Source organism: Sciurus vulgaris (assembly GCF_902686455.1).
Source record: "Sciurus vulgaris genome assembly, chromosome: 12".
In the NCBI taxonomy this organism is placed as follows: Eukaryota; Metazoa; Chordata; class Mammalia; order Rodentia; family Sciuridae; genus Sciurus; species Sciurus vulgaris.
In genome coordinates, this window is record NC_136473.1 from 59,828,365 (window position 1) to 59,851,367 (window position 23,003).

The 23,003-nt window shown below is 35.4% G+C and overlaps 1 protein-coding gene across 1 annotated transcript in view; it reads right to left on the reverse strand.

Moving 5' to 3' along the window:
- DNAH14 (dynein axonemal heavy chain 14) overlaps positions 1–23,003 on the reverse strand; it is a gene marked incomplete at its 3' end in the record, with an annotated part of 400,436 nt that overhangs the window by 104,734 nt on the left and 272,699 nt on the right. Inside the window, exons 60-65 of the mRNA XM_079107288.1 lie at positions 19,957–20,051; positions 14,297–14,456; positions 10,612–10,743; positions 10,146–10,241; positions 3,112–3,252; positions 1,247–1,462 (exon numbers count right to left, since the gene is read on the reverse strand). Of these exons, the coding sequence (XP_078963414.1) occupies positions 1,247–1,462; positions 3,112–3,252; positions 10,146–10,241; positions 10,612–10,743; positions 14,297–14,456; positions 19,957–20,051 (840 nt within the window). The remainder of the gene's footprint in view (positions 1–1,246; positions 1,463–3,111; positions 3,253–10,145; positions 10,242–10,611; positions 10,744–14,296; positions 14,457–19,956; positions 20,052–23,003) is intronic.

Genomic DNA, 23,003 nt, shown 5'->3' on the forward strand with positions numbered 1-23,003 from the left:
GACTTAAAATCAGCATACTACAGAGATACAGCCACATCAATGTTAATAGCTGCTTAACTCACTATAGCCAGATTGTGGAACCAACCTAGGTGCCCTTCAGTTGATGAATGGATAAAGAAACTGTGGCATATATATACAATGGAATATTACTCCACCATGAAATATGATAAAATTATGGCATTTGCAGGGAAATGGATGAAATTGGAGGATATCATGCTAAGTGAGATAAGGCAATCTCAAAAAACTAAAGGACGAATGATCTCGCTGATTAGCGGATGAGGAGATATAAGGGGGGGGTAGGAGGGGTTAGCGTTAGGGTTAGGTTTAGGGTTAGGGATAAGGCAGGTGGTAAGAATGGAGGAAGGAAGGACTGTATAGAGGGAAAAGAGGGGTGGGAGGGGTGGGGGGAAGGGAAAAAAATAACAGAATGAATCAAACAACATTGCCCTATGTAAATTTATGATTTTTAATTAAAATAAATTTTAAAAAAAAGAAAAAAATGACTTTTGGTAAAATTTCTCTCATTGTTTGATTCTCAACTTTTGTTTTAGATATGTCCTTTATAAACAATATATGGTTTCTCTTTTGTACTTTGGCTTCTGCTATTTCATAGCTTTATAATTTTTGACTTTTAACTGTAACATTTACATCTAACATAATATCTGATATGTTAGGGTTTAATTTAGTTATTAGTATTATGAAAATGAGAAGCCAATATTTATTTTTGAGAATTCATATGTTGGTTAGTCCATTTAAGAAGAGTTATTGGTGAGAAAACCAATCTTAAATTATTCTCAGAGGGTTTAAAAAAAGTAGGTACATTTCATTTTTATCTTCTAGATATCAGCATAGAATTTACATAAATAGATGACAAGTATTGATAAATTGATAAATATAGGTCTATATTTTGGGCTATGGCTAAGAATGCTCCCTGTGACTCTATACGTTCACTAACTTTACCAGTGAACAGCATTCTAGTGAAAGAAATAAGCTATATTCATGAGGACAAGGTAGCAAGATTATAATGAAGAGAATATTGTGTGAATTTTGCTCAAATGGTGATAAATAGAAGAGATATAACTAACTGAGGCATTAGAATTATAAGTTAAAAAAAGAAGTAAAGCCTGAAAGAAACTCCAATATTTTCATTTATGAAAATAATTTTTGGGAAAAGATCCAAGCCCCAAACTACATACCCTGCCAACAATAACAACCACTTAGCTAGGTAACAGAAATACATTATTACCTCATGTTCTTTTGCCATTGCTTCAATTAAAGAAAAGTTGGAAGACAAGGAAATGTTGTTTTCAATGCAAAAATTCTCCCACTTATTCACAATCAGCTGGCGGAATTCTGGTGTTAAAACTCCACTGTAGACAATGTATGCTGCTGAAAGCAGCATGTCACCCAAGATTCCCTTTAGCTTGTTGTCTATGTGATTGATTGTTTCTTGCCATCGAGCCTAAATGCGAAGATAAAAAGGAGTTATTGGATACAAAATATACTATGATGGAACATTTTAAACATTAATGGTCTCCAAGTTGGATCTATCAATTCATTATACTACTAATGGTGTTCAGTAACAATGAACAACATTTACCGAATCTTTACTCATTTATCAGATGTTTTACATTGAAAATCTTATTTGACACCTTCAATTTTCTGTTAAATAAATGCTATTGACTTCACTTTAAGATGAAGAGTTAAAGTTTAGAGAAGTTAAGCAGCTAGCTCAAGATCACTAAGCTTCTGAAAGGTGTAGCTGGGATCTGAACTGAGATTATCTGGCTGCAGAGCTTCCTTCTCCAATAATATACATTCTTGATTGGTCAATCAATTAAGCATGGTAAGCAAGAGCCCTCTCTTCTGGAAGCTTAAAATTTGGAGTAATGCTGCATATGGATTTCCAGCTTTCCCAGCACCATTTGTTGAAGAGGCTATCTTTTCTCCATTGCATGTTTTTGGAACTTTTGTCTAGTATGAGAAAATTGTATTTACTTGGGTTTGTGTTCATGTCCTCTATTCTGTACCATTGATCTACCTGTCTATTTTGGTACCAATACCTTGCCATTTTTGTTACTACTGCTTTGTAATAGACTTGAAGATCTGGTATTGCAATATCCCCTGCTTCACTCTTCCTGCTAAGGATTGCTTTAACTATTCTGGGTTTCTTATTCTTCCAGATGAATTTCATGATTGCTTGCTCTATTTCTGTAAGGTACATCATTGGGATTTTAATTGGAATTTCATTGAATCTGTATAGCACTTTAGGTATTATGGCCATTTTGACAATATTAATTCTGCCTATCCAAGAACATGGGAGATCTTTCCATCTTCTAAGGTTTTCTTTAATTTCTTTCTTTAGTGTTCTGTAGTTCTCATTGTAGAGGTCTAATGATGATGTTCCACTGCCTGTCAGCAAAATGCAGGGACATCAGTCAACTTTTGAAGGCTATAATCTCCCTTTGATTGGCATGATTGCATATAAGAACCTCCTCTCCCTGTCTTGGAAGAATCATCATATATGCATTTCTTTAAAAACTTAAACCAAATTGTCTTGAGCGTTTTGTAATATCCTTTGAGATAGCTGAGGTAGAGCTAAACCACAATTTTAGCCAGCTTACTTAGGATTAACTATAGGGAAGGCAAATGAGTTAGATGAGAAGGAAAAAAAAATGAGATTAAAGGTGTCAGAAGATTGACAGAACAAAATGAAAATTTCTTTTTCCACCCTAATGACATTGCCTTGCTTTTGGCCCCACTCTTGCTTCATATGTTCAGTTTGCGTTTGGCTAGTGCCAGGGAAGGAAAATCCATGACATATTGATTGAAAGGTTTACTTTGGGCCTCATCAGACATACATGTGCTGATATCTTAAGAACAAGAGCAACTAGCCTCAGATCTTTGTAGTCTGTTTACTTCTCTTTTTAGACTAATTCAACAGGATTCCTTTATTTTATCTAATGAATACTTTTTGTTGATTTAGATAAGAAATTTGACGGGGAGATACTTTTAGGAGGCATATAGCATAATCTGCACTGAAATAACATTGGGTTTGTTGAACCCCCAAAAAATTAATGCTGGGTATATAAACCAAGATATAAACCATGCCTTCTCTTCTTCCAGGACAGTCAGCAAAATAGATGCACATTGCAAGCGCTTGGTGGCCAGTTTTTTACGACTTGCTAATACTTGTTTTTCAGCAGCAATATCTTTGTAGGCTGCCTGCAAAACCAGCAAGTGTTCTTCAATCTGAAAAACAAAAGATTTGTTATTGAGAAACAATCTTACTCTCTTTTTATTTCAAGAGTTTATCTGTTACTTATATCTAAATACGGAGTGGAACCATTTCATTTTCACTTTCTGGATGGATTATATTAGCAATGAAAATGTACACTGTAGAAATGAAGTGATTCCGTTTGATAGTAAACTTTGTATTTTAAAATACCATCTCCCTTCCTCAATAGACTGCCTTGAAATCCTAGCATTTGAAGATTCATCATTTTCTGATTTATTTTTTCATAAAGAAAAAATTATATCCTATCTTGTTTTCTTCTCAAAGAAAATGATAGATTTCTTTTTTCACTCCAAACACACTGAGCAGACCAGAGGAATGAATGTTTTTTAAGTTAGGATGAGAGGATGAAGGAACCATTAAACTATCCCTGGGATATCCATAGAAAACATATTTTCATGATCAGCTGATAAAGTAATTTTCTTAAATCACCACTGATCTTGACAACTCCTGCTTAAAAGAATTTGGTGAATTCTTATTTAAGTAATTGACTAAGGAGATAGTCTAAAGTTTTGCCCCAGTCAATAAAAGCTTTCACAACCTGGCCCCAATCTTCCATCCCAGTTTCACCTCTTTTATCACTCCCTCCCAGTTATATAACTCTTCAGCCAAATTGGTTCATTCTATACATCCCACGCGTTCTCTAAGTTTTCTTGTCTCTGGGATTGTCAAATCACATTCTTTCCTTATGCCTGGGCCCTTCCCTTAAAGGGATGTAAATGATAGGCATTCTTTAAAATCCTGATCAATTTCCAGTCTTGTCAAATCCAGACTGATACACTGTTTGTTACAGTCATTTGAGGAGTAATCACAATTGCCTGTGTTATCTAATGAGTGGTGATCTTCCAGTCCTAATAACTTTTCCATTGTTATTTTTGGCTCTGAAAATTTTTATGTCTTCTCAAAGTCCTTGAAGCCAGGTGCATTAGTTCAGGTCTGGATTGTCCTCCAAAGGAATTCGGCACTGTTGGGAGGTGGTGGAATCATTTAGAGGTGGGATGTAGTGAGAGCAGGTTACTGGAGGCATGCTCTTAAAGATGATATTGGGACCCAGGCCCCTTCCTCTTTATCTTTGCTTCCTGGTTACCGTGAACTGATCAGACCATGGCTTTCACACACTCCCACCATAATGTACTGTGCAACAGGTCAAACAACCATGGACTGAAAGACTGAAACCTCTGAAACTATGAATCAAAATAAACCTTTCCCTTATTAAGGTAATTAGCACAGGTATGTTGTTACATAATAGAAAGCTGACTAATATACAGGGGTTTGGCATGGAAACTTGAACCAGGTATACATATTTCATTGTAGACAGAATTGTGCTTACTGTGATTTGTAATTTCTATTTTTAAGGTATTTACACACACACACACACACACACGCACACACACACTCACTCATATTTCACAAAAACATACACATTAAATACTTTTAGCATGCTTACTCTAATAACTTAGAATTTATTCCTGGTTTACCCATAATAATCATTCAGTTGTTTGTGCTTTTACATATGGTTTTTGTTTGCTTGCTCATTTCACTCCTTTTGATTCTATTGAGAAAACCATTCCTTTGTTACTCATGGCCTAATTATTTAAATATTCATGTATAGGGCCTATTCACTAAATTAAACACTTGAGATGTCTATGATATAATAGGCATTGCATTCCCTAACTATAATGTTTTGATGAATGCTTGTGTAATTTAATATGTTCTGAAAGTATTTATTTTTCCCAGTGTTCCCTAGATTTGCCAAAAGTATTTTTATATTAGTTCGGCTCTTTGCTTAGGATTTGGTTCACTAAACTACTGGACATCCTAAGTCTGTGACTGGAAGATCTAAGGGTGGGCTTGTGCTGCCTTTGGGGAAGGAATTGATCATTGGGTACCTGACAAATCTGTGCCTCATTTATTTGGTGGGAGTTACAATAATTCATCTTAGAGTTGGCGTTAGGATTAAATTGACTAATACAGGTAAAATGCTTAGATTAGTTCCTGGAACATGTTAAGTGTTCAGGAAATTAACTGTCACTGTGGTAGTTGTTACTGATGTAGTGAAAGACAGCGGCTGGGGCTTAGTACAAGTCTACACCTAGCAGCCAGTCTGGTGCAGCACAACCCAAGACACACCTGCCACATCTGCCAGCAAGTCTCCTCTCTGGGTATAAACTGCCTATTTTTATTCTTTAACTTTTTTGCGTTGAGCTATTCATTTTTGTTTGAGCATTTTACAAATTATGAAACTATATCTGACGTATATGTATTTGTAAATATTTTCTCTACTTTGCTTTTTGTCTTTATCTAGAACTTATTTTGCACTTAGAAGTTTCATTACATTTAAAACATTGTTTTGAAAAGTCCCCCCAAGAAATCTGCTGGCATTTTAATTGTAATTACACAGGTTCAGGGATTAACTTAGGGAAATTAAAATCTTTTGGATATTGTTTTATTTGGTTGAGCTTTACAGTATTTTACTTTGATACTGTACATTCTTTAATAAAGTTAATTCCTAGATATTTCATCTTTCTGGTTGCTATTATAAATGAGATTGTTTTTTTCCATTATGTCTTCTGACCGGTACCTGTTTGTGATTAGGAAAACTATTGCTTATTGAATATTAATTTTTAATGTGTACACCTTAGCAAAATCTTTTTGCTTATAGTTGCATATGAATTCTCTTCAATTTCCTAGGTATTAGCAAGTGGTGTAGACTGAATGTGTCCTCCCTGAATTCATGTGTTGAGATTCAAACCCCGAATGTGGTGGTATTAGCAGGTGGAGTCTTTGGGAGGTTATTAGGTTGCAAGTGTGGAGCCTTGTCTAATGGAATCGGTGCCCTTATAAAAAAGACCATGAAAGTCCCCACATCCTTTCTGCCTTGTCAAATGTCTGTGAACCAGGAGGTGAGCCCTCACCAGACAATGAATCTTCTGTCATCTTGCTCTTGGGCTTCCTAGCTTCCAAAATGGTATTTATAAGCTACTTGCTTTATGGTATTTTTATTATAGCAATCCAAACAGACTAAGCCAAAGTTAATGCCTCTTCACAATTTTAAAAGAGTTCGAGAGACTGATCTTTCTTTAAACCTTTAGTAAAAATGTTTAGTAAAGCCATCTGCTCCATGGTTTTTCTTTGTTGGGAAGTTTTGATTATAAATCCTTAGAGATTTTCTTTTTCTTCTCAAGTCGGTTTAGATAATTTCAGTGTTTCAAGGAATTTTATATCATCTAATTTGTTGATGAATAATTGGCTCTTTGTACTTACTTTCTCAGACTAAGAAAATCTTCTCTTTACAATCTTTATAAGGTAAGTAGTAGTGTTCCCACCACTTTTATTTCTGATTTTAGTTATTAGTGTCTTCTCTCTCTTTATCTCAGTTAGAGGTTTGTTAACTTTGAAGAACTTTTTTTCACCTTTAAATCAATCTTTGGTTTCATTGACTTTATTGCTTTTCTATTTTCTATTTTGTCTCTGCTCTAATCTTTATTATTTCTTTCTTTCTGCTTGCTTTGAGTTTCATTGGTTCTTTTTCTAGTTCCTTAAAGTATAAAGTTAGGTTATGACTTGAGATCATCTTTTTTTTAAATTTGTATATTTTTTTAGTTGTAGATGGACACAATACCTTTGTTTAATTAATTATTTTATTTTTATGTGGTGCTAAGCATCAAAACCATCACCTCAGGTGTGCTAGGCAAGTGCTCCACCATTGAGCCACAACCTCAGCCCAAGATCTTCTTTTTTAATGTAGGCATTTACTACTATAAATTTCTCTCTGAGCATTCCCTTTGGTGTATCTCTTAAGTTTTGGTATGTTGTATTTCTATTTTCATTTTTTTCTAAGTATCTTATAATTTTCCTTAGGATTTCTTATTTAACCCATTGATTGTTTCAGCATGCTATTTAATTTCTACTTATTTGTGAATTTTCCAGTTTTCCTGTTATTGATTTAAAATTTCATCCCATTGTGGTCAGAGTAGATACTCTAGATGATATTTGTCAATTTAAAATCTATTGTGACTTATTTTGCAGACTAACATATGATTTGTCCTGGAGAATCTCTCATAAGTCTCTCAGAAGGACATGCATTCTGTTGTTGGCAGAGTATTTTGTAAATGTCCATTAATTCTAATTGCTTTATTGTGTTTAGTTATTTACTTCTTAATAGAGCCAAGTAAGAATATTAGTTGTTCTGCTAGACGAGAATGTAGAGTCAACACTCCTTCATATTGGCACAGGCACTGACTTCCTTAGCAAGACGCTAAAAGCTCAAGAAATAAAATCAAGAATCAATAAATGGGATAGCATCAAATTAAAAAGCACTGCACAGAAAAGTAAACTATAAGAAGAGTGAAAAGAGAATCTACAGGAGAAAATCTTTACCAGTTACTCCTCTGGCAGGGGATTAATATCCAGAATATATAAAGAACTCAAAAAGTTTAGCACCAAGAAAATAAATTACCCAATTAAGAAATGGGCTAAAGAACTAAATAGGCACTTCTCAAAGGAAGAAACAAAAATGACCAATAAATATATGAAAAAAATGTTTAACATCCTTAGCAATCAGGGAAATACAAATCAAAACTACACTAAGATTTCATCTCACACCAATCAAATGGCAATTATCAAGAATACAAATAATAATAAATGCTGGTGAAAATGTGGGGAAAAAGGTATACTTGGACATTGTTGATGGGATTGCAAATGGGTACAACCACTCTGAAGGCAGTATGGAGAGTCCAAAAAAACTAGGAATGGAACATCCACATGATCCAGCTATCCCACTCTGTGGTATATATCCAAAAGACCTAAAATCAGCGTATTATAGTGATATGGTCATGTCAATGTTTACAGCAGCACAACACACTCTAGCCAAGATATGGTACAGTCCAGGTGCCTGTCAATAGATGAACGGATGAATAAAATGTGGTATATATTCCAGCAGCTTGTGGGACTGAGACAGGAGGATTGGAAGTTCAAAGCCAGCCTCAGCAACTTTGTGAGGCTTTAAGCATCTCATAGAGACTCTGTCTCTAAATAAAATACAAAAAAAATGTCTGGGGATGTGATTCAGTGGTTAAGTGCCCCTGAGTTCAATTCCTGGTACCACCACCAAAAAAAAAAAAAAAAAAAAAAAAAGTGGTATATATACACAATGAAGTTTTACTCAGCCATAAAGAAGAAATGATACATCATTTTCCAGTAAATGGGTGGAACTGGAGAATATCAAGCTAAGAGAAATAAGTCAGATTCAGAAAATCAAGGGTCGAATGTTTTCTCTCACATGCAGAAGCTAGAGGAAAGTAAGGGGGACAAAGTGGGGTCCAATATCTTAAAGATATAGAGATCAGTGGAGTGAATTCCACCCTTATGTATATCTATAAAGCATTAATTAAAAATAAATTTAATGAGTGAAAGGAAGAGGAAGGAGAACAGGTGAAGGGAACAGAGGTGGAAATGGGGTAGAGGGTACAAGGGACTGAAATGAAGTAAATTAAACTCCCCGCATGAATGATTATGTCAACCCAATTATCATGTATAACTATAATGCACCAATAAAAACAAAACAAAACCCCCAGAAAAACCGAGAACACTAATTGCTGCCCTACTCCTCAAGAATATCTCTACCCTGCAACACTGTCCACCACCTTGGTCCCATACCCCTCTTCAAACTCAGATGGTGGCCTCCATGTTCTTGCCCATGACAAGTGTCCATTCTGATTGATTGGTGCCTCTGGCAACCTGGTCACTAAATATTTTGAATATTGCTTCTGGATAGAAATATTTTATGCTGTAGTAAACTCATGGTTTTAGAATTATACAGACTCTGCTTAGAATGTTGACTGCATCACTTTGGTAACTCAAGATCTTGAACAGATTAAATCTTTCAAATTTAGTTTTCTCATTTGTTAATATCTATTTCTGAATATCATTTTGAGGATTAAATGAGAACATGTATGTAAAGTACTTGGAACACAGTATCATTCAGAAAATATTAGCTGCTATTAGCACCTATCAAAGTAAAACTATATAGAACATAAGCTATGACAAAAATTAGCAATAAAATGATGTCACCATAAAACAAATTCTGTCCAAATTTGTTTATTTCCTTAAAAAAAACGTCCAATACTTTTTACATAACTGAGTTCTCAAGAAATGCCTATGAGACCAGCCAGGTAGCATAAATGTTTGAAGTGGATTGGGGATTGATTATAGCTAAGTAAGAATAGTAGGCCGGGTTGGCTGCACATGTGTATGTGTGCAGTTCACAAGATGTCAACGGGCTGAATTTGCCTGCTTATTTGCCATCTTTGAATTTTATTATTTCACCCACTGTCACAAATAGGGATACATAAAAATAGGGATTGATGTTAATTCTAGTTTTAGTTCTAATAATGATACTTTATTTTAATTTAAAACCAGGCATTTTAGAAATAATCATGCTTTTATAAAGTAAAAGAGTAAATTATACAAACAGGCTAAGTGTAGATTTTTAAGAATTCAGATTGATCTTGGTAACATCTTTGGTAGATTGAAGTTATAAAAATCTCCTGGGAGAAATTTGGTAAAATGCTAAATTAAACTATTATAGACACAATAATAATTAACATTATTTAAGGTTTTATTATGTAGTAGATGCTAAGAGCTTTCTTTAACTAATAAGCTCTACTCAGATAATATATATTTTTGGGGCGGGGGGCGTATGCTGGGATGAACCAGGGGCTCTATACATGCTCGACAAGCACTCTGCCATTGAGCTGTCCCTTTGGTGCCCCCAGATAATGACTATGTTCTGGAGTTTTTGTATATTTCATAAAGGTATTGAGAATTTAACAAGTAAAAAAATTCTTACCAGATGTAAACCTCTTTGTTTTTCAGCCAATCTTTGTTGTGCAATTTGCAGAACACTTTGGGCTTCAGCTACTTGGCTTCGTTTAGGGCCTACCAACTTAAAGAGAATGTCAGAATAGAATATTTAAGTATTGAAAAAGTCAAGTTTACTGTTAAAAATTTCACTAAGTTTGAAAGATATTTATAAGTGTCAACCATTAAAATAAACTTTCCTGGAATTTTGTATGTGTGCATAGGGGATATAAAGTAGCTTATTATGGTCATTAAAACAAATAAAATAATACATGATAGTTGTCAGAGAAAAATGAAACAGGAGCACTTGACATCTGTGTGAGTCAGCATAATATGTTTGATTAAAGTGTTTTTCATTAGGCATTCTTTCCACAGAAGTTCATTTTAAAAATTATTTCTGGGACTTTGGTGTGTCACTTTCAAATCATCACAGAGATTAAGGAGGAAAAGCATACCTTCTGCACTTCATGGTAGTTGTTCAATGCTATAACCCACTGGCACATGGAGCAACAAGCAACAGAAACCAGAGCAATCTTGTTTGGGTTGAAATCAGGCAAGCTTAAAATTTTTTTCAGTTTCAGGAAAACCTAGAGAGAATATATGTGTTACATGAGAAAGAAATATTATTGATCTGTTTTTCCCCAATGTACATTAGAATCAATGAAATTTTATTTTGTATAAGGACGACTCAACTACTTGTTAATTGCAGAACCAGACACATCTGTGTCTAGGGTACAAAATGGTCCTAGGTCAGGAGCGGAAAACCCTCTTTACTGACAAACTGCTACTGCTGTTGATGCAGTGGCTTTGCTATGGTTTTTAAAAAGGAACTCTAGCTTTTGGAAATGTGGTGTACAAGCAGGCCTGAAGTCCCCTTGTGCACTTGGTTGTGAGATGACTATGTTCTGTCTTCCCACCCTTCACTGGCATGTGGCATATTTGCAGGGCACAGTCCCCATTCAGTGGTGGGGCCTGGGGCATACTGGGGCCCACTGAGAATGTGTCATATGATCACAGATCTACATCAGCTAAATGGTAACATCTAGAGTTAGATATATAGAATTTCTCATCTCTTTCTGGGAGCCATAATTGGAATGAAGTCTCACTCTGACTGAGATTCTTTTTTCCTTTCTAACCAAGTTCTAACCTGAAGAACAGAACCACTTCCCTGAATAATTTGGATGCTAAGTGGTCCATTCTCAACTTATTATTATTGGTTTTCTTTTTATCATTTAACATACCATTAGGCTTTTTATTATTTTTTTAAATTTTATTTTACTTTTAAAATTTTATCTTTTGTTTTTAGACATATATGACAGTAGGGAGCATTTTGACATATTATACATACATGGAGTACAACCCATTCCAATTAGGATCCCATTCTTGTGGTTGTACATGATGTGGAGTTTCACTGGTTGTGTTTTCATAGGAAAGTTATGTCTGATTCATTCTACAGTCTTTCCTATTCCTGTCCCCCCTGTTCCTGTCTCTTCCTTTTGTTCTCTTTGTCTAATCCAATAATTTCTATACTTCCCCTCCCTACCCTCCTTTGTTATGGGTTAGCATCCACATAAGAGAGAACATTTGACCTTTGGTTTTGGGGGACTGGCTTATTTCACTTAGCATGATAATCTCCAATTTCATCCATTGACTGGCAAATGCCATAATCTCATTCTTCTTTATGACTGAATAATATTCTTTGCGTATATATACCACATTTTCTTTATCTATTCATCTGTTGAAGGGCACCTAGGTTGGTTCTCTAGTTTAGCTATTGTGAATTGAGCTGCTGTTACATTGACATGGTTGTGTCACTATAGTATGCTGATTTTAAGTCCTTTGGGTATAAAACAAGGAGTGGGATAGCTGGGTCAAATGGTGGGTCCATTCCAAGTTTTCTGAGGAATCTTAATACTGCTTTCCAGAGGGGTTGTACCAATTTGCAATCCCACCAGCAATGTATGAGTGTACCCTTTCCCCCAGATCCTCACCAACATTTATTCTTTAGATAAGCTGTTAATTACATTTAGCTTAAAAGATCTATCTAAACAAAATCAGAGGGGATCATATTTGCTAAGTCTTCAGACAGTGAATGTCTGTTGCATTAATTCATGAACAATATGGATATTGACACTAATATTCTGCTAAAAATTCACATTATTCATGAAAACCCTGTACTTCCTATTAACACAGAACATCATTGTAAGTAGTTTATTATCTAATTTGTAGTTTAATATCTATCTTTCCTGTTATAATAGAAGGAATATGTTGATCTTATAAACTACTCTGTCATATCTTTTTTTTTAATTGTAAACAAATGGGGTACAACTTGTTTCTCTGTACATGAAGTAGAGGCATACCATTTGTGTAATCATACATTTACATAGGATAATGGTGTTTGATTCATTGTGTTACTTTTTCCTTCCTCCCCAGCCCTCCCACCCCTATTTTCCCTCTATACAGTCCCTCCTCCCTCCATTCTTGCCTCCCTCCCACCCCCCATTATGTATCATCATCTGCTTATCAGTGAGATCATTCGTCATTTGGTTTTTTGAGATTGGCTTATCTTAGCATGATATTCTCCAATTTCATCCATTTGTCTGCAAATTCCATAATTTTATTATTCTTTATGGCTGAGTAATATTCCATTGTGTATATATATATATATATACACGTATATATACATATATATATGTATACATATATATACATATATATACATATATATACGTATATATATATATATGTGTATATATATATATATATCACAGTTTCTTTATCCATTCATCAATTGAGGGGCGTCTAGGTTGATTCCACAATCTGGCTATTGTGAATTGAGCAGCTACGAACATTGATGTGGCTGCATCACTGTAGTATGCAGATTTTAAGTCCTTTGGGTATAGGCCAAGGAATGGGATAACTGGGTCAAATAGGGGTTTCATTCCAAATCTCTTATATAAGGAAGTTGTTCCTCAAATATTTATTGAATGGCTTGATGACCACTAACCCCTTCAGCCAGGATAGTGCCATTTACATGACTATAAATTGATTAGTCTGCCTATGAGCTTAGTTCTCAGTTCACCTGTATGTGATATCCCAGTTTGGATATTCTCCCATCCTTAGTCATCAAACTTCACATTTTTAGGCATTTGTTATAGCATTAACCACATTCTGGTTCCAAAACCTGCATTAGATTTCTTTGACTACTATAATAAATCATCATGAATTGGGTAACTTAAAGCATTTTAAGTCTCTCACAATTCTGGAGGCTAGAAGTCTGAAATAAAGATGAGGGTAGGGTTTCTAGTACCTTCCAGCTTCTGGTGCTCCAGGCATTATTGGCCTGTGGTTATGTCGGTGGCATTTGGTCTTCTTTCTACTGCTATGTACTGTGTCTTGGCCCAGACCTTTGTAACCTTTTGCTTATTCTGCCAGACCTTTTTTTGTTTTCTTTTCTTTATGAGAGTCACCTGTCCACCTGGCCTACTTTACTGGTGTCTTAAAGTCTGCTGTTTGTCCAGGATTTTGACCTTACTTCCTTGAAGTTCTATAGCAAGCAAATTTACATTCTTTTGAATTAAATCTGCCACAGCAAAACCCTTCATTAGAGTTTCCAGAGTTATTTTCTTTAATTTTTTTCTGTGCCTTAATCTCTCTTTCCAATCTCATCCCACATGAATTAAATTTGTAAAGCACTCAAAACAATGTCTGATACATGCTATTAAATGAACACCTGTTACATAAATAAAAATAAATCTTAAACATCTTTATGAATTCATTGTGTGCTCACAATATACTGCAGTCCACTCAGGAAGACTCTCTCCCACTGACATCCCCTTACTTTGCTAATCTTTATTATTTAAAGAGATTCAGAGACATGACATTCTCCTGTTTTAGGAATGCACTGCTTTCCTTGACACTTCCAGGAAACCTGTTGAGTTTGGATATGAAGCTTCCTCTCCAATCTTCTAAGTCTCACCATTGTCTTCTACTTGATACATTTTTTTCCTTTAAAAAGTTTTCATTTGAAAGTTTTTTCACTTCTAATACAGAATTCCAAATCTAATACTTCTACTTGACTCCATAGGTTATAAATACGAAAGGCTTCTGTTATGCATTACTTAGGGAGCAAGTGTTTACCTTATCAGGTATGCTGTCCTTGTCAAGATTTATCAGTTTCTTCAGGAAACCAGTTTCTGAAAGAAGCAGCTTTGCTGTTGCCCAGTTAGCTTTCTTTTGCAGAAGAATACACACCGCATTCATGACAGTCAGCACGAGGAAGGGAGGCCTTGTGTATACTCTGAAATAGGCAGTAAAGATGTAATCAGCATCACAGTGAAAAGCAAATGCGCCCTATAAACTCTCTCAGAAGATAACACACAAAGATTTTTTTTTACATTGTATCATGTATTTTTGTTCTAATTAGTTATACATAATAGTAGAATGCATTTTTAAAATTATTTATTTTCAATTTTTTTACAGATACAGCATTTGCAAATAAATGGATGAAACTGGAGAATATCATGCTAAGTAGAATGCATTTTGACACATCATGCATAAATGGAGTATAACTTCTTGTTTTTTTTGGTTATACATGATGTAGGACCACATCGATCATGACGTTATATATGCACAGAGGGTAATAATGTCCAATTCATTCTACTATCATTCCTACCCACGTACCCCTCCCCTCCCTTCACTTCCCTCTGTCTAATCCAGAGAACCTCTATTTTACTCTAGCCACCCCTCCACACCTTATTGTCAATTAGCACCCACATGTCAGAAAAAAAAATTCAGCCTTTGGTTCTTTGGGATTAGCTTATTTAATTTAGCATGATATTCTCCAGCTCCATCCATTTATTGGCAAATGCCATTTCATTATTCTTTATGGTTGAATACTATTCCATTGTGTATATACACCACAATTTTTTCATTCATTCATCTGTTGAAGGGCACCTAGGTTAGTTCCATAGTTTAGCTATTTTGAATGAACAGCTATAAATATTGATGTGGCTGCATCCCTGTAGTATGCTGATTTTAAGTCCTTTGGGTATAAACCGAGGAGTGGGATAGCTGGGTCAAATGGTGGTTCCATTTCAAGTTTTCTGAGGAATCTTAATACTACTTTCCATAGTGGTTAAGCTAATTTGCATTTGTATGAGTGTACATTTTTCCCACATCCTCGCCAACATTTATTGCTTAGGCAGTAGAACAGAGAACTTGCACCTAATAGAAGAAAAAGTAGGCCCAAATCTTCACCATGTTGGCTTAGGAATTGACTTCCTTAACAAGACTCCTAAAGTGCAAGAAGTAAAATCAAGAATCAATAAATGGTATATATTCAAACTTAAAAGCTTCTTCTCAGCAAACAATCAATAATGTGAAGAGAGAGCCTACATAATGGGAGAAAATCTTTACCATGAGCACCTCAGATAAAGCATTAATCTCCAGGGTATATAAAGAACTCAAAAAACTTAATACACAGGGCTGGTTATGTAGCTCAGTTGGTAGGGTGCTTGCCTTGCATGTACAAGACCCTGGGTTCAATCCCCAGCACCACACACACACACACACAAAAGCAACTTAACATGCCCCCCAAAAAACCCAATCAATAAATACTCTAAGGAACTGAACAGACACTTCACAGAAGAAATACAATCAATCACCAAAAATATGAAAAAATGTTCAACATCTCTAGCATTAGAGAAACACAAATCAAAACTATTCAAAGATTTCATTTCACTTCAGTCAGAATAGCAATTATCAAGAATACAAGCAACACACAGATTTTTAATAGGAGTTATTTGGTTATCTTTTAAAATCTGAGTGTCTTTAATAGTTGTTATCTTTGCTTTAGGAAGAAGAAAGACATAAAATCGAAATATATAGAACATTAGAGTTAGAGGCTTATTCTTTTTATAATAAAACTATCCACTGCAGAGTTATTTAAAAATAGGAACATCCTAGTTCAATCTATGTGCCACTTTTCAGAAAGAAATACTTGATGCAAAGTGAGACCTGCTTATGCTAGTCCTCCACTGCTTCACAAAAGGAGTCTGTCTTGGGTCCTTATTGATTTACCCCGGTCTGCATTTTCTACTCTCTTCTTTCTTTTTAGTGACTGATATTTCAAAAAGGGAAGGGATCATACTGTCATGGGGCCATCATTTACATTTTCATTATAAAAAGAGCAGCAAGAAAAGAATGAACTCAGTTGTGTTTGTGCATGTGCCAGCTGTCTCTGCCACACGTCCGGGAAGAGCGACAAAGATCATGATATGAGGCATCCTCATTTATGTGGCGCTTTGACGTGGGTTAAAGGCACATGAGCAGTGTCACAAGGGAGACTCTTTAAAAACAAAGCACCTGCAGGGAAATGTAAGGAGGAGACTGGTTTCTTTAGCTTTTGCAGTGCTAGGGCAGGGGAAGGAAACCTCTCAGTGGGAAACCAGCCTTTATTGAGCAGTTGTCTTAGGCAACACTCTGTTCTCAGCATGTGAACTCATCCAGTCATTTCAACATTTGTGGTCCCATTGCATAAAAGAGAAGCTCAGGCACAGGTTGTACAGCTAGAAAGTGCCAGTGCCAGGGTTTCAACCCAGAAAGCTTGGTTCCAGAACCATTTACATAACCACCACGATATACCACCCCTCAGAAATTAGGCTAGAGGGATTCAGAACTGATCTCTCTGTCAGGAATATCTGTCACAGAAAAAGCTAAGAGGGTAGAACCTTCCGGGGCAAAGTCACCAGGTATGGGGGTGAAGGCTAATCTGGGAAAGGACCGGCCTCTGTCCTCACTCTGATGCCATCTCCTGACACTCCCTGCTCACTGAGTTTTAGCCATCTTGGTCTTTTGCATTTCCTGAAAGTCACCAAGCACATTTTCACCATATGCATTTTGTGCTTTCCATTCCTTTGCTTGGAACACTATTTCTCTATATATCTACCTACTTTACATGTAAACTTCATTCAGTTCTCTGGTCCAATGTTACTTCTTCAGAGACCCTTTCTCTAGCTGTAACTTCAGTGCCTGGCACACAGTGTGCACTCGATATGTTTGCCGAATGAATGAAAAATAAATGCATAAGAACAAATGCTTTGAATGAGGTAAAAAAGGAAAAGGACATAAAAAATCCACTTTCCTTTTCTGGCTTCTCTCTGTGCATTTGTTTTTCAGCCTTAGGTGTATTAACTGCAGCATTGTGGCTTTTTTTTTTTTTTTTTATGGTTGTTGTTTTGGTACTGGGGATTGAATCCAGGGCCTCACTCATGCTGGGCAAGTGCTCTGCCACTTAGCTACACCCCTAGCCTGTATTTTAGTTATTTTATTTTGAGACAGGGTTTCTCTAAGTTGCCCAGGCTGACCCTGAATTTGTGATCCTCCTGCTTTAGCGTCCTGAGCAGTTGGAATTGTAGTCATGTGACATGTGACCTGGCTGTATGCTTCTGTTCTTTACAATAAAAATTGATTAAAAACCACTTTTTTCTACTGTTTTGTATTCTTACTCCAAGACTTAATAATGTGTTATAAATATGATGGTAGATTTGTTCCATATTTCCACATCTGTTACTGAAATATTACTGTCTAAAAAGAATAAAAACACATTCCAAAATACAATATGCAAATTCTCCTTATTTGTTCAATGGGAGAGCTCAAGTTAAAAATATATCACCGAAAGATTCAACTTAGAACCACGGGATCAGATCTTTGTACCCTAAAGTATTTCATTTCTTTCAGTATTTTCTTAGCATTTCTCTTTGGTCACTTTTAAAGAGGGTAGACTGGGAAAGGACCCAGCCAGGAACGCGCTTCCCACAGCGGCACCTTGTGGTAATATTCAACATTGCATTCTCAGATGTGCACCTTGTGCATTCCGACTGATCCCAAAAATTCTCTCTAGAGTTAAACTGGCTAAGTAGGGTGGCATAAATATTGTTTTCTTACTTTTAGAGATACAGTTCAGGCAACACTGTATTTTATCAGTTCTAAGATATAAAATTTTACATCTCATAGGCTGAGATTCAGTTTATAACAAATGGTACATCATAGTTTTACTGACAGTATTTTTTTCTATCTTAAAATAATAATATGCCTTGCAATGGAACAGAAGACACAGAGACGAATCCACAGAGATACAATAATCTGATGCATATGTTGAAGAAAAGATACTTTTTAAAACAAATGCTGCTGGGAAAACTGGATATCCATATGTAGAAGAGTGAAAGTTGGTCCCTATTTCTCATCCGGCACAAAAGTCAACTCACAGCGGGCCAAACGCCTAGGAAGTAGGCCACAAATGTTGCAACTGCTAGAAGAAAACATGGAATCGACATTCCCAGTATATTTACACAGTCACCAACTTCCTTAACAAGACCTTGAAAGCTCAAAAAATAAAACCAAGAATCAATAAGCGGAATGGCATCAAATTAAAAAGCTACTGCCCAGCAAAGGAAACGATTAAGAGCATGAAGAGAGAGCCTATAGAATGGGAGGAAATCTTTGTGAGATACGACTCTGACAGGGGATTAGTATCCAGAATATATGAGGAACTCCAAAAACTGAACATCCCAACCCAAAACAACCTAATTAATAAATGGGAAAAAATTAATCAGACACTTCTTAGAATAAGAAATACAAATGGCCAACAAATATATGAAAAAATGTTCAGCATCTCTAGCAACCAGGGAATGAGATTTCATCTGTTATGAGTCAGAATGGCAATTATTAAGACTATAAGCAATAGTAAATATTGGTGAAGATGTGGGGGAAAAGCTATAGCCATACATTGTTGGTGGGACTGCAAATTAGTTCAATCATTCTGGAAAGCAGTATGGAGAATCCTCAAAAAACTACAAATGGAACATGCATATGATCCAGCTATCCTACTCCTTGGTGTATATTCAAAAGATCTAAAATCAGTATAGTATAGTGACTGTATTACAATCACTTCAGTGTTTGTAGCAGCACAATTCACAATAGCCAAGTTATGGAATCTGCCCAGATACCCAACAACAGACAAACAGATGAAGAAAATGTGGTAAATACACACAATGAAGTTTTACTCAGCCATAAAGAAGAAAGAAATACAGCATTTGCCAGTAAATAGATGAAACTAAAGAACATTATGTTAAATAAAATAAGCTGGACCCAGAAAGTCAAAAGTGAAATGCTTCCTTTTATATGCCGAAGTTAGACCAAAATAAGAAAGAAAAAAAAGCGGGAGGAGGTGAGAGTCCTGTGAAAAATAGAAGAGAGATCTGAGGAGTAGAGGAATGGAAGTGAGGGGAAAAGGGGAGGGTTGTGAAAAGGGAGGAACAGTGGAATGGAAGTGACCAGACTATTCTATGTACATATATGAATACACCACAGTGAAATTCACCTTTATGAATGTGTATAGTACACTAATTAAAAAAAACCACAAATAAATAGAAGAAAGACCAGTAGAACAGAGGAAAGGCAACAAGGGGAGGAAGTAGGGGAGGGAAAAGGGAAGTACTGGGAACTGAATTAGAGCAAATTAAATTCCATGCTTGTATAATTATGTCAAAATGAACACCAAGATTATGTATAACTATAATGTACTAATCAAAAAAATTAAAAATAATGATACAGTTGATAGCATCATAAAATTGACAACATACAGTATATAATACACATAATGAAAGCTGTGCAGTAACCAAGATGGATTACAAAGAGCTTAATCTAAAATTGGAGTACAGAATTAATAACCTATACCACGCATTTACAATTTGTTCTGAACTCTTCTAACTCAGAAGAAAGTTAGGTGAATTAGTTACCTTAATTCAGCAACATCAGATTTATCCAGGGCATTTAGGGCCACAATTGCCTTTTCTATAGTTGGCAGCACACTGTTTAGTTCATCGGCAGTTTTCTGCAATAAAAATATAAGCCCCTAAATACACACGAGTGCATATAGGTGCATATCTAGAATTTTTTATGTTAAACCTGGAAAATGTAATTTGACATTTTTATAATGCCTGTTAAATTATACACAGACTTAGATATGTGCACACATGCTTATACTGTGGCAAACATTTGTCATAATCCTAAATGTTGTGTATTATCTCTTAATCCCTGATGAGAACATATCGTTGTGGGATTCTCACGTAGAAAGACAGGGCACCAGGGCATTCTGATGGTGCCATGTTTTCTTCTTCTTTGTTCTGAGATAGCCCCTACCACAGTATCAGTGGGGAAGCAAAAACACTGATTGGCTTCTGCCTTCTCTCTTTAGACGCAGTGTAGTTTTAAGAATAGCCTTTTGAGGTCCAGTTAAAGGTGGGATTACCATGAGGCTAAAAATGCATGCTCATTAGTTCTTCACTTGTACAGATCCTTTCCAAGGGTGTGGAAGGAAATCCGTCAATATGTTTGCAGGATCATATGTTTTATTAAACTTGCTAAAATAAGACTTTTTCATTCTAATCAGGACAATTTCTCTTTCTAATTTTGCCTTCCTCATTGTCAGGTATCTTTTCATGGCTATGAACATTCTTGGGATCTAGCTAAGGAGTTGAATTAGGAATTATATTTCTCTTGCTGACCATGACTTCCTTGTATAATAAAGTTATTGTAAGTTATCTGGAATAGGAATGGTTTCTGGAAATACCCTGTTGTCCATTGTTCCAGATTTTCTGGTGATGGGACATTAAGGTGCAGGTAGAAGTCATACTACAATATAAATTTGTCCTATTCTGCTTGGCACCAGAAGTTAGGTGGTTAGCAGGGGGAAAACAAGGTTTGCAATGTAGGGCTCCAGGATTGAAAAATTCTTCCATTTATTAGATGTACGAAATTTTAAGCCAACTCAAAATGGAAGTTCATGAGTATACTTGACAAGCAGCATAGACTATTCTAAGTCTATCATATATTTCTTAATTGAGAGTTGTGAAAAACAGAATTAATCAGAATTTATAGTTTTTAAAGTAATAATTGTTGCATTCAGAAAATTTCATTGAAATAAGTGAGAAATTATAGATTGCTTATATAACTGCTTATATAATTGAAAAAGTGCTTTATTGCATAACTTTAAATTCTATCATCTTATCTACTTACAAATTTGTGGAATATGAATAAAAGTTATTAATTAATAAGTCACTTTTAGATTGCAGAGATTATAAGTACAGTGAGTAGCAAATCATAAAGAAAAATTTCAGATCATACCAAAAGTAATAATTTATTAAGAGGAAAAAATGCATTAGGATACAGGTAATGAAGTGGCTCTGGGTTTTTAAGTAATTCAGGTAACAAAGAAGAATTTGTGAGCATGTTAGGAAAATTTGTATTTCGTACTGAGTTTATAAGAAATATTGAACTTAGTGAAAAGAACATAAGGAAATACCTCTACAATGAGGACTTGATGGAAAACTGGTCCATAAATGTCAACTTAAACAGTGTTGAAAATTAATCACTACACAAGCAATCTTGAAATGTCATTACCCCTTATTCCAAATTTGACAGTTATTCTAAAAATGTTCATGATATTGTCAATAATGAGTTTATGAAGTTGGAAGAAAGTTGTCAACTATCAAAAGTGGGCAGGTAGCTTAAAAAGATTTCTGACAGGGAACTTTGGATTGAAAGTAATGCAGATACTAGCTTTTATTTCTTGTGCTATGGGAGTCCTGTTAAGGAAGTCTGGTCCTAGACCAACAAGGTGAAGATTTGGACCTACTTTTTCCTCTATAATCTGCAGGGTCTCTGGTCTGATTCCGAGGTCCTTCATCCATTTTGAGTTTAGTTTCGTGCATGGTGAGAGATATGGGTTTAGTTTCATTCTGTTGCATATGGATTTCCAATTCTCCCAGCACCATTTGTTGAAGAGGCTATCTTTTCTCCATTGCATATTTTTGGCCCCTTTGTCTAGTATGAGAAAATTGTATTTATTTGGGTTTGTGTCCGTGTCCTCTATTCTGTACCATTGATCTACCTTTCTATTTTGGTACCAATACCATGCCATTTTTGTTACTATTGCTTTGTAGTAGAGTTGAAGATCTGGTATTGCAATACCCCCTGTTTCACTCTTCCTGCTAAGGATTGCTTTAGCAATTCTGGGTTTCTTATTCTTCCAGATGAATTTCATAATTGCTTGCTCTATTTCTGTAAGGTACATAATTGGGATTTTAATTGGAATAGCATTGAATTTGTATAGCACTTTAGGTAGTATGGCCATTTTGACAATATTAATTCTTCCTATCCAAGAACATGGAAGATCTTTCCATCTTCTAAGGTGTTCTTTAATTTCTTTCTTTAGTGTTGTATAGTTCTCATTGTAGAGGTCTTTCACCTCTTTTGTGAGATTGATTCCCAAGTATTTTATTTTTTTCGAGGCTATTGTGAATGGGGTAGTTTTCCTAATTTCTCTTTCTGAAGATTCATCACTTATGTATAAAAATGCGTTGGATTTATGGGCATTGATCTTGTAACCTGCTACTTTACTGAAATCACTTATGAGTTCTAAGAGTTTTCTGGTGGAATTTCCAGGTTTCTCTAAATATATAATCAACCACTGGGATAGATTCAAACTAAAAAGCTTTCTCTCAGCAAAGGAAACTATCAGCAATGCGAAGAAAGAGCCTACAGAGTGGGAGAATATCTTTGCCAATCATACTTCAGATAGAGCACTAATCTCCAGAATCTATAAAGAACTCAAAAAACTCTACTCCAAGAATTCAAATAGTCCAGTCAACAAATGGGCTAAGAAAATGAATAGACACTTCACAGAAGAAGATCTACAAGCAATCAACAAACATATGGAAAAATGTTCAACATCTCTAGTAATAAGAGAAATGCAAATCAAAACCACCCTAAGATTCCATCTCAC